Raw genomic sequence first — 17615 nt, forward strand, 5'->3', positions numbered from 1 at the left:
ACGCCCTTAATACTGACAACCCTGTGACTTTAGTAGTCAGTAATAATGCACTTATTCACAAATTCCAGAGATTTAGCAATTTTTCTAGCTTTCAATTACCCAAAGAAGATTTGTTACCCAAAAAAGTATGCTATGTTTATTAAATTGATTGGGCCGCTGCATTTCCTCGGTTTAAGGTAAGAAAACAAAGTGAAAACAGAAGATTCCGTGTTTTTTATTATCCATTTCTTAACATACTAAAGAATTGGTCACTCCTTTTGGACTAAAATTGAGGATCCCAGTGGAGCTCACCGGAAGAATCATTCTTTTCATGCGTATACCCCTTCCCAAGGCCGCTGCTTAGATTGGCCATATTGATAGGCGATAAAAACTATCTAATTTTTATCCGATTTGAATGAAAAATATGTCATTCGACGGGAAATTCAATTCACTTTCTTTTGTAGTTCAAGGAAAAAAGTACTTTAGTACAAACTTGTGTTGTAAAATAGCCTCGCCCAAAGGACCAAAAATTTCCATACAAAATTCAGATTTTCAATTGGCTACAAATTGAAAATTTGTGGTATGCAGATTATGTTTGTTTTGCTAGATCTACAACTTCTTCGAAGATTTTAAACGTCTATCTTTAATATTTAAGATTTTGGAAAAATCTATGCCCCCCAAAAAACGGAATTCTCTGCAATTTACCTTTTACAATTATTTAAAATGAAAAATCGATTGATTGTAAATGCGACTTTTGCTACTTTGTTGGTGCTTAACTTTTATAAAGAACACTTGTTATTACAATAAGAAAATCGTAGAAATAGAACAACTGATACTGAAATGTAAAGATTTAGTAGGACATAATACGTTACCTGGTCAAAGAATATCGATGACTCATTAGTAGTAAGTGGATCTATTGTGGTCAAAAGTATTCCAGAAAAATGTACAGGACCTCATCAGTTCTCAAAGAAATGTGGGCGAATGAATTTAATGAAGCTACTTAATATTTAGAAAAAGTAGTTAGAATCTGTCGAGGAGAGACTAGAAACATTTTTAATAACACACTCCCAATCCCTGTAGTTAACAACGCTTAAAAAGTTATCAGCGTGAAAAGACTAGAGAAGAATTACTTAATCTGAGCCGTACTGAGTATTCATCGCAATTGGCCAGATACTACATGTGTTTGGGGAAAAAAAGAGACGAATGGACATTCTACGCAAAATTGTTAAAGCGACTCCTTAACTTATCCTGTCAGTTGAGTCCGAAATCCGGATGGCGTTCGTCATATCTCTCCAAAAGCTGCACCGGCTCTCAAACGGCTGGACAACATCATGCAAACCATTTGAAACAGGGACGGATATATATATTCCAAACAAATCAAAATATAACGTCCTTCCGTAACAGGATAGTCTAGATATTTTTCTTTTTTAATGAAACTCCGCTCAGAAATATTTTGTAGACTCGTCCATGTTCTTTTTTATAAAATATAAACGATTTAACTACTTACTATATCGGTATTTTGACAATAATTGATTATTAATTTACTTACTACTAAAGGACTATCGGGTCGCCTTTTACAACGACATAAGTCTTTCATTATGGAATTTGTTAGATTCTTATAACTTTGCAGTCCTCGTTAGATTAGTCAATTGGGCAACTTAACAACGAGGATCCGGGTAAGAATTACAAACTAGTGTAGTGAATGAAGTTATATATGTATATCCCATACTAATAATAATATTAATAATAATCCTGATAACTTTCGTAAAATTGCTGATTGTTTGTGTTTTTAAGTCAAAAAGTCCTTTATCTCAGCATTTTGCAGGACTTTTCATATGTGTCAATTGATGTTAAGCAATAAAGGACTAGGAATATGGTTAATAAACTACTGGAATTTACACGCATAACTTTCTTTTTGCCTAGGACTCCCTATTACACACACACACATACATTTCCAGGATAATTGTAGCTCACCAGTCCAGTTTGATGTTGCACAGCACATATTTCAGATTTTTCGCATTTTGCATGAACCACCAGTTGGGAATCAGATTATAAATCATCATCATATTCAATTAAAGCATTTGCATTACTCACATTCATCGCAAATGGAGAGCAAGAGATTGAAACGTGGAATAAAGGCTTTTCTATACACTTACATTTCGCTTAACTCGCCAATCTTGTTGATCTCCATGTGATCCTGTGACTTAGCTAATGTCACATTGAAGTACTTAAATATTGCTATAATTAGGATATTTTGAGTGCGAAAGGGTATACAACAGTTGATAACATCAATTATTATCTCCTTTGACCGTGGTGGAAAAAATTGGCTTTTCTTTCGCTTCAGCTAATAGCGGGAGGGGGGAGGAAAAAATATCGTAATTTTCCAGACAGACCAAGGCTAAAGAGAAATATTTATTTTATCCTTTTTGCGACTGCGAATTGAATGAAAAAAAGAAACAACAATTGAACAATTTGTTTGAAAATTTCTCTCATTGTTTATTGTTGCACGTTTCAACTTACTTCAGTAACGGTTTACAGTTAGTTTTTGCGCTTCATTTTCTTATTAGTGTGTCATTAGATTTACATTAGACATACATATACATCCATATACATTTATATTTGCCTGTGTATATGTATTGGTATATTTATACATTACAAAAAAAAAAAAGGTTACTTATTGATTTATGCCATTGATATTAAACATTAACTAACATGAGAGGCGAGAGAAATAGATAGAGAGAGAGAGAGATGGATGAAACGAGTATGAAGTTACAAAATCAAGAATTTATCTTAATCTGATGCCAGAGCATTTAATTGTATTATGAGTTGCATATTTAATATTACATTTAACATATACGTATAAATTGTTTTTGTTTTTGTTTTTGTTTTTAGGCCAAGCTCTTAGTGAAAAGTGGGAAAAGAAGCTCTGAGAGAGTGTTGGTTGTTTGTTTTTTTTTTCATAATTTTTTTTTTTTATTTATTTTTTGTTTTTTTTTTGTTTCGTTTTTGTTGTAGTAGGAAAGTAAGGCAGCAATTTATGTGAAGAAGTTGTTTCAGTATTTTTATTAATTTTTTTGTTTTTTTTTTTTTTGTTTTTTTCTCTTGTTATTGTTGTTGTTGTTGTTTCTACTGGTTTGTAACTAGAGGAAAGTAAGGCAGCAAGTTAAGAGTAGAGAGATTTGTTGTTTTCTTTTTGGTTTCTTTATCCTGGTATTCAGCAAGTGCTTTGTCACATTTAAGCGGTTTAAAATATACATTTATAAATATTTTTCTTTACATATATATTGTATATAACTACACACATACATACATATATATACGTATATACATACGTTGTAAATATGCTATATGCCTAGATATTACCTTGTTATCTTTACTAAAATCATGACTATGCCATCCTTTAGAACTCAGTATAAAAATTCTACTATTTGAATTTACATTTTCATTTTTATTTTTCAAATGAAACAAACAACTAAAATAAGGACAAGGGATAAAAATTTGATCTAAGTTAAGGTCGGTGCACCGACTTGGAAATACCCTTTGCCGGAGTAAACTTAACCTTTTGTAAATAGATTTTGTTCGAATTCGATTGGCTTTAGATGCAAGTTTAAAAAATCGAATGTGCAGTCAGACATATAGAAGAATATATATAATGGGTAGCATCGACAAAATGTAAGCAGTCTTTAATCAGTTAAGTACATAATGCAGAGAGAAATATAAACTGAATATGTAGATTTCTAATTACTTCACCAATTACCAGGTATAAAGGGTATTAAATGTTCTCTATGTATTTTCAATGCAAATTTCAACTCAATTAATTTTGATAAATTTCATTTAAGAATCTTGGATAAATGCAGAAACTATTTCCATAGATAAAGATATATATAAAAATTTGTTATAAGGACAATTCTATAATTTCCCATTCATGAAGCTATATGTATCCTATATACGATTTGGAACTAATAAAGAATCAGTTACATATATACGTTATGATTTAATCATAAAATCTAAGTGATTTCAACATATGACAAGAGTAGAAAGAATAAATAAAGGCAGACACTTGCTAACTGAATAAGTCAGACAAATTAACACAAAATCAGACAAAGAGGACAACTTTGATGTATCTTTGGATATGGGACAATAGTCAGTATTATAAATAGTTCATTTTTGGGGATAAAGTGTAGAAAAATGTTCTCATTAATTGACCAAACGAAAAGAGCATCAAAAGTGAAATCACAAAAATTATATATGTAGGTATATATATATATATTTACTGATTAATTAACTAACTAATCTAATTGCATTACTATTATTAGATCAGATCTCATATTTAATTGCATATGTTATACACATACATACATACATACATACATACATACATACATACATAGGTACATAGGCGTAAAATACATATCATGGGATTGATAATTAACAATTACAATTAATATAAATATAAATCCCAATGCATAATTAATAATTGTAAGTAATTTTATATTATTTTTTACATTGTGTTTTGTTTTCATTTTTTTTTCAATATTGAAAAGTAATTACCAATTCATGCTGTTATGACACTGAGTATTGCAAAGCTATTGATCAACTTTCTTGAATCAATTGGAGTACGCAACATTCAAACTTTTAAACTTTCTATTGGTAGAATGTTGGATTATTGGGAGGGTGGAAAATTAATTGACAACTTCCTGCTCAAAAACCCAAAATTATTTAGAACATTTCAAAGTTCTAGGTATATAAGATTGAACAAATAGTCTTGGATATAGCGAGGGGAAGGGGTTAGTGGTTAGTGTGGTAAGCTGGCTCCCTAATAATCATATTACTTAACACAAAATGACAAATGTTTTTAAGCTATTTCGTTTAAATACTCCTTAAAAATGAATCCGTTTATGGATGCTCTAAATTTTTCGTTGAAAACCAGGTTTCTGAAGAGAAATTTGTCTATTTGTTTTACATTTAAAACAAAATTAAAGTCACAAACGAAAAATATTGAAAACAATGGACTTAAAAACGAAGTAGAAATATGGTACGAAGTTGAAATAAAGCGAAATCTTTTAGAGCTTAAGTTGTGCGATATACAGTGTTGTTTATATTTATATTTATAACCCACTTTTAAACGAAAAAAACACATTGGCTGAAAATTTTTCCCAAATGACAAATAAAACTCGAGACACAGAAAATTATGTGGCCATCGACTCGCAAAAGTGATATTTTTCTCTGCTCAGCCTCTGACGATAAAGAGCCATGGGAGCCAAAAGAGCCAATACGTGGCCATCCTTGGTCTAAATAATGAGTCTGGTTCGAATTTTTGAAAAACTAGACAACTTCGAGTCGTTTTGAACAATTCCGTCTCGTTCTCGAGCTTTCTCAAGTCATGTATCTAACGTGTTCATTTTTGAAGCTAAGTAGGAAGTAATTTTGATAGGCCTAATATATCAGCTTGTGGAGTTGCCGAGCTTTACAATCATTTAGTTTTGAATGCAAGTTCGAACAAAAATATGTCGAACTTCATTTGTGAATTGTTTCTAAACCAATTAAACTCAAGTCTTGGCAAATTAATTAATTTTTTTAACACAATTTTGAAGTGTCATAAACTTTTCGATGGCAAACAAGAACACGTTAATTCCATTTCAATTGCTGTCATAATTTTTCACACTTCAATTTTATAGTTTTATTACTTAGAATTGTTCTCAACATAATACAAAATAATAGAATAATATTTAAAGACGTAACTTTTATGAATTTGTAAGAAATTTTGCAATTACTTTTCATTCTATTAACTCGAAGGCAAACGATTTCATCACCCATGATGATAGATGAAGAATTACAGAGCTCCAAGTTTATCCAAATTATAAAATTTTCTTAATTTTAATGAGCAGATACAATCTTAAAATGATGAATTTCACTCTCCTGGGATGAGTTTACATTATCAGAGGTCAGATGTATATATTACTAGGACCGATCTATACGATCTATGAAGGACATTGGCAAGAAAGTGTTGAAAGAAGAAACAAGAAAAAAAGTATAGCTCAGTTTTCAGCGCTGTCTATCTATCTACCTACTGAAAGAAGGGAACTTTAATTGGAGAATGTGTGTGAGTGTGAGTTGGATAAATTCTACATTAGTCACTCACTCGTTCTCACACTTTTCTCTTTAGTGTCATTACAGCATTAATAATAAATTCGTTTTCAGGATAGATATACGTACACAAGTTCCATTTGTTTGTTGGTTGAAAAGTTTGTGTTTCTTTTGTGTTTGTTTGTGTTTTCGTTTTTTTTTTTCTTTTGTGTTTTGTTTAGGCACTTACTGCAAATGAAAATGAGTGGTTTTTCCTTTCACTCCCTTTTCCAGTGTCTTTTTTTTTTTATAAATATCAAAATATTATTTTGCCGAAAAAAGGAGTCTAGGAAAATGCAAGCAGCAATTTCTTAAATATTAGCAAAAAAACAAAAAAAAAAATGTATATATGCTTAAATATATAAAAATGAATTGTTATTAAATATATGTATATATATATATATATGTTTGTATTATATTTTATAATGAAACTCTGGCAAGCCTTTTGAAGCTGTTTACTAAATGTTAAGCCTTTAGATTTATTATAGTTATGTGTGTATGTGTGTGTGTGTGTGTGTTAGTTGGTTTCTCCTTTTTGTTTTGGTTTTGTTTCGTGTGTCATTGATAGAGTTCTGTATCACAAAAAATTTACTCAAAGTCCGCCTGACGCAGACCCAATTTACTCCTGAACCCCGACATATGTTTACCCAGACTGCGGCCCACCGAGGACGATGTGGTTGATGATGATGATGTTGATGACGATGACGAGGATGAGAATGATGGATCGTCCAAGCCGTAAGTGGTTTGATATGTAACTGGAAAATCTGGCGTCGGGGCCAGGAGTAAACCTCACGTTCTCACAAATTTGTAGACAATCAAAAAGACCATAAAGGATAATGCCACTAGGACCACAGCGGTGACCACTTTGGCGCAGGTATTCAGTCCCGATTCATGTGGATTCAATGGCCTCGAACTGGTGTGTGTTGCAGATCGTCGTCGTTTTGTTGCCAAGCCACGTGCCAGAGCCGGAAATGCCAGTGATTGGGTAAACGTAAGCTTGTGTATGGATTCGCTTAGGCTATAGGGACCCACAGAGCCACGAGCTGCGGCCCGGAGTAGGACATATTCCAGATCTAGGGCATCGAATAGTGAATAGCGAGCTGTCATTGTCGAGGAACGCCGACGATCTTGGCGAGAGTCACGCTCTCTATCGGATTGTGGCTGCAGCCAGGGATCGGAGACGCGCTGCTGTACGCCCGCCGCGCCCACAGCATAGGCGGAGCCGGAGGAGCCAGCGCCACTGCTGGTGGCTAAGCCACCACTGCCACCCCCTATTCCCCCCAATGCCACCCACTCCGCCCACTCCCGCCCCGCCCAGGCTGACCGCTGCCACGGATGTAAGCGACGACGTAGTCGACGACGAGGCCGAGCACAAACGTAGATTGGTGGCCAAACCATTGTCATGGAACTCAGTGGCATCTTCAATCGATGTCTGATCTGGTGATGTTTGAGCCCGTTCCAATGCCGCCGCGTGTTTCATCCTCAGCGCAAATAGACGAGCATGATCTGGATGGAGAAGAGCACTCGATTTGCGTCTTCCGGCTGCCCCACTATTGGGCACCACACAAATGCTATTACGTATGCCCCGCCTGCCCAGCGATAGATTCGGTGATCCCTGTGTTGGTGTACTTGTGGGCGAGACATGACAGGACCCTCCGCCCGTTTGTCCTAGGGGTAGGCCATGTACTGTAAAAGGAGATAAAGAAACTTTTGCCATCGGAATAATATTAACGAGTTTTTAAAAAGGAAACATTCATCTATCTCGGAAATGAAATTTACGATTCATAAGTTTATAATTCTCAACTTGTTTTAGCCTTGAATGGCCTGATGATCATTAAAGCTCTAGCCGACTAACTCTTGGAGTTGAATAGACAAATAAGGCAAATTCTTTAAGAGAGCCAAAATGGTTTTCTTTCCAAAAGAGTCAAAGACTGAAATCTAAAGGCCTACTCAATGGTTTTTATTTCTATTTAGGTTTACCATGGACTCCTGGTGGTGCTATGAAAGCATTTGGTGATGGCGATGCCTGCACTGAATCGATGCCCGAATCACCAGCATGCAGGGTATCACAGTACAGAGAGCTTCTTCGATCTGTACTCAGACTCAAATGATTGTTGTCACGTCGGGATTGGGAACTGTTATTGCCATGGCTGCTGCTACTGCTGCCAGCGGCTGTTGGACTGCTGACACTTGTCTCCACAATGGCGGGAAAGATGAACGATTGGCCATCGGCTTCGCCACGCGGTGAATCCTGTAAGAGTTCAAATTAATTTGAGAGAGGAAACTGGCGACTTCATTTCGGTATATGTATTTAAATAATTGGGTTTTAAGTGCTGTGTGAAGGAGGGGGAGAGAAAAAGAGAGAGAGAGGAAGGAGAGGGGAAGATAGGAGTGAGGGAGAGGCGGGAGAAGGAAAGGATATAGGTGGTGGATATCTCAACGATATTCTTAATATTCTTATGTACAAAAGAGTGAAGAGACTTGATTTTTGGTGTTTGGTGGTGTCTTACTTCATTTCATTTCGAATGGGAGGGTGTTACTTACATAATGTGTTTGAATAATGGGTGCAAGATAACAAAAATCGCCCAATATATAATTTATCTAAATATTTATATATATATATATATATATTTGTAAAATTCAAAAGAGGGCGGGGTGTAAGGGTAGTTAAAGTTTCAAATTAAAAACAAAAAACAAAAACATAATGTCAACCTCAAGTTATATATATGGGTAGATTTTTCATATTACTTGATTTAGTCAAAAATTAGTTTCAGTTAGTTATTAGTAGTAGGTAGTTAATAGGTACATTAGAGCATTTTTAGCTCTTTAAAGAGAGAGAGAGTGGAATTGGATTACAAAAAAATTGATTCGAGGCATGCAATTAAAATTCTAAGATTTATATAAACAAACTTGGTGTGAGAGAAAAAGAGAGAAAGAAATGTTTGAAGACTAGTTAATGGTAATGGAAATATTCTCCAAAAGAAAAACAATCGAGATTGCGAGAGAGAGAGAGAGAGAGAAAGTTAACAAAAGAAAAGAAAAAAAAACTTGAGTAGTAGTTGTTGAAGAATAGAAAGAAGAACTGAATATTGTGGAATCATACCCGCTGGCCCTCGGGACCGCTGTTACGGCGCAATTGTACGAAGCCCTCCTGGCGCAAAAGCGGCTATACCACACCAATAATACCGAAACCAGCACACAAAAACCGAAACCGAAACACGCAATAACACACACAGCAGTAAGTACATATGTTTGTTTGTTTTTTTTTTTGTGGGCGTATGTGTGTGTGTGGTGTGTGTGGTGTGTAGTGTGTGTGTGTGTGTGGATGGGTGGGTGAGAAGAAGAAGAAAAAAAGTTGTTTTGAAAAACAAATTAACACAACAGAACACTAACCACAACATAACCTCACTTAAACCAAAAAAAGAAAAGAAAAAAAATGACCAAAAATTTTGACATAAAAACTAAAAACTGAAATTGAAACACTGTTGGCAGGTATATATTTTTTCTTCTTCCTGTATGGGTTTGGTTGTTCTTTCACACACACACACACATACATAGTCACCCAAAGAGACACACACACACACACACATATGAATATATGGATGTATGTTGATAAATTGATATGAACATACCTGACTGGGCCACACCTGAAGCAACGGCAGGGAACAAGATGGTTTATTGCTTGTGGTACCGGAACCACCTCCGGAACCACCTCCTCCAATTCCCTGTGATGTGCCCACAATGGGTCCACCATTGGATGCCCCTGCCGCCGCCGACGATGTGGTGGTCGTTGTGGTGCCAGAACCCGAGCCCTGAGAAAGGCTGGTATAATGCAGATGATTGAAACGCTGTGCATCACTTCCACTTGCCGCTTGTTTTGTCCGTGTCGGACTCTCATATCCCGTCGAATCGTCTGAGGATGTTGTTTTTGGTGAGCGCCAGAATCGCTTCAAGCGCAATTCGCGCCTTTTTTTCTTGTTTCTACAATAGTCAACAAAAGAGCAACAAAAAGTTTGTATAATTCTGATTGATTCATTGCCAATCTAAATGCTCCAAAAAAATATATTCACAATTTCTAACCTGAGGACACCTGACATGATAGCAGAAGGAATCGATTTCCATTCCATTAAGAATTATAAGCCTTATTTCAACTTAAAATTTGAAAGCCAAAAAACTAATTCAATCGGATTTTTTCTTAAAATTTCAAATGAGAGAGTGTAAATCAACCGATTTCATAGCGAAAGTAGTTTGAAAACAAAATCTGCTTCCGCATCGATTACCGATTCCAACAAATTTGTTTTTGGAATTGAAAACAAGAATAGTCCTTTATGTGAATCCTTTTTTGTGGTGTTAAAAAATCACGAGAGAGAGAATAAGATGAATCTCATTCAATTCCAAGAGACTAGTTCTATCAATATATATTTATCGATTTTTGATTAACTTTCTTTCAAATATTTCTGAATTTTACTTGTCAAAAATTGTCTGCAGCAATTGGTCCTATAAGAGCTGCATTTGTAAAGCAAGCATACATGGTGTCCTATTTAAGCGGCGCATAGTGTATGTATGTATAACATCATATCATGGTTGATCATGTCCTAAGAAAAACGAGTAACGTTTTCGATTGTCGTTTTTGTTTGGCATAAAGTCCAAGATGAGAGATAATATAATCAGAACTATCAAAAACTTTTATATGTTTTTAAAAATAAATTTTTGGACTGCCTATTGCATATTTCATCATCTATGTTACACTAACGTAGAATTTATGTTTTATGTTAACAAGTTTTTAACTTCAAGATGTACGTAAATGGGTCAACGCTACTCAATAGTTGCGTATACGCAATGTGATTCTTCATGGGTTGCTTTGGCCAATCAACATGTAAAGTTTTGCAAAAAGTAAGTACCTAAGGCAGGATAGAGAGGTAGTATATAAAAATATTGGAAAAATCATATCAATAACCAAAAAATTATGAAAGGAGCTTATCCTTTAGAAGTTGGATTTAAAATAACATTAATTATTGGAAAAGTGCTAAGTCTAGAGGTTTCAGAAGGGCGAACAACACCTGAATGAGTAAAGACTTACAGGCCCAGCAAAATTAGGTAAGGAGGATACAATTTCACATTCAAATCTCGTAGCAAGTATGGATTTTGTTGAATACTACTCTACTCTAACCTAAAGCCATATTTATGATTAGAGCCCAAAGAGGCGAACCTTCTTTCACATAATGTGTAATCGTCACACAATGTATCCAGACGGTGAGAGTTCGCTTAACAACTCTAAATATAGCCTGCTATATAAGAAGAATCAATATTTTATGTACAGGGTGGAGTAAAGTGCCCATTTATGATGGATAAAGCCTCCCCATATAACTATTGTCATTATAAGTATAGGATATAGTTGTAAACTATCAACCTAACTATATTTTACAAGCGCTGGCATCTAAGGTCTTTGGCTTACAAGTAAACTACATCCATACACTAGCCTGGGACTCGAACCGGGATCCTCGCTTTTCAGTTGCCTATGACTGGGCCATTTAGACAACTCATCTACCGAGGACTGCATCCCCATATAATATTTGTTACTATTCGGTTCTATTTTTTTAGCCCATATTGAGACACAGAAATAAGTAACCGAGTTTAAAGTAAATTAATGCTCCTTTATAACTGCGTTAAACATTTTTAGAAATATTGCAATAGTTTTCTAATTTTGAAGTTATTTACAAAAAATGCTAGATGAAAATCTCTAGATGTCTAGCGGTAGACCTAAATCTAAGCAAGTTTTAGAATTTATTTTACACCAAGAGATAAAAAACAGAGCCACGTTGGCAAAGGTAAAGGTAACCGATTTTGTCAAATTGGGAACAGACACAATGGGAGCCACATGATATGGTCACCCGATCTTGAAAAAACTTGGTACAGTGATTAACAGGGATGAAAAACTAGCAAATACTAACTTTTATGACAACTGTTTACCAAATAAACGTGGCTATATGAACTTGTCTTGTTGTGCTGATCAAGGAAATATACATTTAGACTTTATTTGATCGGAGATAATGCTTCCTTCTCTGCGTGAATATGAATATACCCTTTTTGCAAGGAATAATTACTTTAATCTTATTAAGTATATTCGAGCCTTTTAAGCAATTAGTGGGTAGACGTCAACTGAATGGCTTTAGGATTAAGGAATAATGGAAATGGAAAACATAAGTATAAAATCATGCTGTTCCGATAATAACAGGACATTGCCCAATGGAGAATTGAATTAAAACTTTATTTACAATTGATTAACAATGTCACCAAAATGAAATTTCATTTACGAGAATGATATTAAACTTTGGGGCTAATGGATATATATTGGGTTATTTTAATTTGCAAAAGTTAAAAACGCAAATGCAAATTGCTATTGACATGCGGACAAAAATATATATTTCTCGTTTTCTTGTTGCTCGCGAGAACGTGTAATAAATATTTGCATCTGCGTCATATTGACAATGTTGTGTTCCATTCCCCTTACGGCAATGTATTTCGCATTATTTTCATTTCAATTTGAAAGCCTCTGACATGCACTTACACACGCACGCACACACACAGACGCACATGAAAATTGGGTATGTGCCTTTAGTTACTTTTTGCAATTTGTTTGTTGTTGTTCGTTGACAAAAATGGCGACGTGCCTTGTTAGTCGCCATGTTGTTGCATATATTCGATGATAAGCTTCTGCCACTATTTTGATTTCCGTGTACATACACACACAGACACACACACCCACACACACTCAGTAGCCTGTCTACTACATATGTTTTGGGTTTTCTCTGTTCTGTTTTTTTTTTTTGTCGTTATGTATCTTTACCTGCATATTTTTTGAATATCAAATCCGTTTTATGTGTTTGGTATTTCATCCCCAGTCCGTTGTTGACGCAAGACGAAAATCGATGGAAAACTGCACAGGCATAAGTTCTGCAAAACAAACAACACCAATAAACAATGCACAATAAGAATATGTATAGCTCAATAAAAGCAAATATCTATGAATATACAGAATAATATATGGCAAAAGGACATTATTTATTGTTGTTTTAGATGCACTTTAAGGATTAGATAAGTTTTCTTTATCCGATAATAGTTTTATCTTCTTACATTCCAAATATATGAAAGCTTTAAACGAATCCCATTTCAATCAATGTATTTCCTTATTCATTTATACGCAAAAGAAGATAAGCAGAGCAGACTGACTTATGTTTGACCGTGCCGAAGTTTGTATACTCTTGCAAGTTTTTTCTCCCCCTCGCTTAGCACGAAGATTTCCCCTTTTACCATCGTGATAGGCGAATCCATGTTAATCCAAATACATGTCCGTGGAAAATTTAGGAGCATTTTGTTGAAATGCAAAGATACCAAACGCATTGGTGGAAGCTTGATGATTTAGTCACCCGATCTTGATGAAATTTAGCATAGTCCTTAAAAAGTAAATTTAACTGGCAAATATTAATTTTGATGTCAATCGTTTGGAAAATAACGAAGCTAACGATAAAAGTCACAAACGAACGTTGTGCAGATCACATTTGTAGTCTAAATGGATTGCGAACTTCTGATTGAAATGAATATACCCTTTTTGCAAGGGTGTACAAAATATAAATCAAATCTAAATGCCTTGGCGTAAATAAAGAAATAAAAACCGCTGTTAGGAAACGTCATAGTAAACGTCGTCGTCGTCGATGGCAGCAGGAAACTGTCGCACATTAACAGAAGCGGCAAGGACAACAGCCAACGACGGCAACGACGACGCCATTAGTGTTTGACAAGGACATTTCACACATAGACTACACAAATATGAAGAGCAAACCTTTCATTCTATCCCTAACCCATAAACCAACCAACCTCCACTTCCTCCTTATTCTCGCTCTGGATGTTCAAGTTGAAGGTTGCAAATAGTAAATGGTGAAGGTAGAGGTGGCCGAGAGGCGTGTCGCGTGGGGGAGTTGAATAAATGCCTATTTCTGCTTTTGTCTAGTTCGCCATGGGCATGGGCATAAATTAGGCACAGTACGATGTCAATAAATTTTTGTCAAGGCTTCTAATTAGTCGCTATGGATTAAATTGACCTTCTGTATGAGGTTTTGGCTATATAAAACGTTTGATTCACACATGAAAAAAGAGTAAGCCAGTTAAAGGGAAAGAGAGAACTCTTCAAGTTTGCGCTGTGTATATGTATATAAACAAAGGCCCATACATATGCAATAGTAGGCCATAACCGCACTAGCACTCTATACAAATTTCTATACATTTCTTTGACCACAATAACCACAACAAACTGACAGCAACCCTAAACAACATAAAACACACACACACACAAAGACAGTGAAACTCACCTGGCCAGGTGGTATGTTTCTCTCTGGCATTTGGCCAACACTCTGCTTGTTGCACATTTAAAAAGCTTAAGCGAAGGACAACACGTGGTTGCCCCATGCCCATTCTCATTCCCCTTCTCCCCCACACACACACACACACACACACACACACACACGAACAAAAGCGACAAGCACGTTTTCTTTTTACTCGGACTTGGACGCCGTCACCTCTTGTTTTTTGTCCTTGATTCTTGTGTTGAATAGTGTAGTATGGTGCTGTATAGTGTAGTTTTGTGATGGGTCAGCCAACGCTTTGAGTTTGGCTTAGTTTTACTGTGTGGCTCTTTGGCGGGTGGGAGTCGAGGTGGTTGGTCTTTTCTCCTCCACCTTGTCAATCGATGTCAACACACGATGTCTGACGTTCTCATTGCCATTGTCAAGGCTCAAGGCTCAAGGCTCAAGGCTCTGTGGAAAGCAAAGTTCTAGCTTTTCTATATGTATGTATGTATGTATATGTAGATGTTGGCATTGGCTCCGACACTCGTCTACGATTCGAAGTCGCCAATGCATATTAAATAAATTCCCAGACATAAATCACCGGGGCCCCAAAACAACAACAACAACAAGAGAAAAAAAATAAACAGCAACGAATTCAAGTAATGCCAACTCAAGTGCTTTGGCTTCAAGATTTGTGTTGTCTTAAACAAGTGTATCTACTCTTAAGCACCTGTCTAAAATATCAATGAAAACAAATTACATCCATACCTATACTTATTCTAAATTCCAAATTAATAGGCGTTCTTATCACTCGATTTAGTGAATAATATTGTAGATCAGAATATGGCTGGCTATTTATTTATAAGCTAGAAAGTTAAGACTTGGAAAGGTTTGGTGTCTCTGAAGCATAATCAGATTTAATTTAATGGAAAAGCGTTCAATAAAAAATGTTCTATGTTGACTAGAAATTTCTATTTTGGTCTTGTAGTTTGTCCAATTCTTAGAGAGTAGTTTTAAAAGTAAGAAAACCTCAACAACAAATATTTTGTGTGAAACTCTTGTGGAACCCTCGATAGGATGGAACCACACATTTTTTCGACTCTCGCTGTGTATTTAGTATACACATTTAAATCAAATATTGGTGGCTTTTCATTTAAGAATAGAAATGGTCAGAAAACTTTATTTAGATTATTAAGTCGAAAGAAGTGACCCCTTCTTCAAGGATTCTCGCACTCCTCAAACACATTTGTTACAATTCAAATTTCTCGTTGGCTGTCATCAACTTCCTGAAATGTTGAACTTCCTGCAGTAGCTCACAATTCAAATTTGAGCAAAAAGTTCATGTGTAATTTTAAATTACACACACAGGTGGATTAAAAATGAAAATCCTCATCCAAAATGGACATTTGATGTTGAGCAATATTCGTAAAGGTCGAGTTTAAGGTAACAATTAAGATGATTTTCGAAGCGATTTTTATTTTAAATTTTCAAATTGGTGAGATGAATTTTAAGCTGGTTCGAGGATAATTTTCAATTTACTACATATATCCAAGTAATTTTTAGTTTATATACTAAGACAATTATGAAATCTAAATGTAGCTCCATGCTATTTAAACGAGCATCGGTTTCTTTAGAGGAGAGTAAGTTTAAATTTCAAAATTGTTACCTTGGCTCCGTTTCTCATGCCTATTTTAGAGCTATACACATACTCTATGAGGTGGAAAATGTCTCCTTTTTTATTTTCATTACAAACAACTGACCAAATTTAAATGATCATTAAAATGGTGGAATCTGCGGTTGCAAGCTTTGTCGTTCTTTTTTTACCCTTGCAGAGGGTATTATAAAATTGGTCAGATGCTTGTAACGCACAGAAGGATCAGCATGAGAAGCTGTGTTGTGTCTGTGCAAATCAACTTCACGCCGCCATCGTAAGAGCTATAGAGATAAAACTTGATATTTGAGCTACTTATAGTACGGAGCAGATAAATTATGCAAGTTGTCAGGATCGCAAAAATATACCATATAGAGTTATAGAAGAAACATAGGTAAAGAAACTGGAGTATCTCTATGAAATTTCCTTATATGATAGTTTTGAATATATAACACATCTCTCAATAAGATCGAACAAATAGAACACAAGTGACAGTCAATATAAATCGACAGTGCTGCAGCCATCCTTCGGCACAGACGAAGTTAGCTTCTTTGATATTTTCACTTCACGTGGATTGAATTCCCAACTACTTTTAGCGGACGTTGACGATACTATGCGCAGTACGTTCAAGTGGCCCTTACGATACCAGGAAAAAGCCTGTAAGGCGCGAGCCCAAGCAGATAACTGCCCATCTCCCACCCGACCGACCGAGGGGTGCAGTCGTATATCGCACGGCACGAGTCGCGTGGACAAATATACAATAGAAAAAACAGACAAACAAATAATACTATAGCTATCTATTAACTAAATGTTATAGGATAGATGTTTTAAGTATGTATATTAATAGAAGACTCTGAGCCGATTACAGGGAATAGAAGGTTGTAATCAGAGCAGAGGATCCTAAAAGGTTCATGCATGGCATAGTTAGAAGAACAACGACTAAGGGATAAAGGTATCAAAGGATGTCTACTCATGGTACCGACAGATATCACGAATTAGGAGCTTGTGCATAAAATTAGCACCAAGCATAATTCTACGGTTAGTAAGGGAAGGAAGGTTAATCAAGAGTAGTCTACTCGAATACGAAGGCAAATTGACATTGCGATCCCAGCTTAAGCCACGAAGAGCAAATAGCAAGAACTGCTTTTGAACGGATTCAAGTCTAATCTGGTGCGACTCATATTGAGGTGACCAAATGCAAGATACTCTAAAATAGGACGGACAAGAGTGTTGAAGATACAACTCTGGATTCTTCTAAAAGAGTCTGCTGATGATAGAACTAGGTAGTTCTTGAGATAGCTGAACAGACAACCTGCTCACCTTTTGCGCTGCCTGAGAATAAAAATCTTATTAGTTAATAAGATTTATTGACCTTAGCTTAGCTCATTAATGGGAAAAAGTATCAGTTGTTCGGCGCTGTTTTCAAACTCGAATAGACATAACTTTCGAAACCGTTTTTGTGCTTAATCAATTTTGGATTCGCAGATAAGTTTAAAACACATTTGTTTCGATTTAGC

At 35.5% G+C, this 17615-nt stretch overlaps 1 protein-coding gene across 1 annotated transcript; it reads right to left on the reverse strand.

Annotated features, from left to right (window-relative positions):
* Window positions 1–6252: 6252 nt before the first annotated feature.
* LOC137580070 (uncharacterized transmembrane protein DDB_G0289901) lies at window positions 6253–10202 on the reverse strand. Its single transcript, XM_068293983.1, is given in 5 exon segments — window positions 6253–7355; window positions 7396–7791; window positions 8086–8356; window positions 9738–10086; window positions 10186–10202. Coding segments are annotated over 5 exon segments (1695 nt in total). The 3' UTR covers window positions 6253–6693.
* Between the last annotated feature and the right edge of the window lie 7413 nt (window positions 10203–17615).

This window comes from Drosophila tropicalis, unplaced genomic scaffold (genome assembly GCF_018151085.1).
Source record: "Drosophila tropicalis isolate 14030-0801.00 unplaced genomic scaffold, ASM1815108v1 contig_805, whole genome shotgun sequence".
In the NCBI taxonomy this organism is placed as follows: Eukaryota; Metazoa; Arthropoda; class Insecta; order Diptera; family Drosophilidae; genus Drosophila; species Drosophila tropicalis.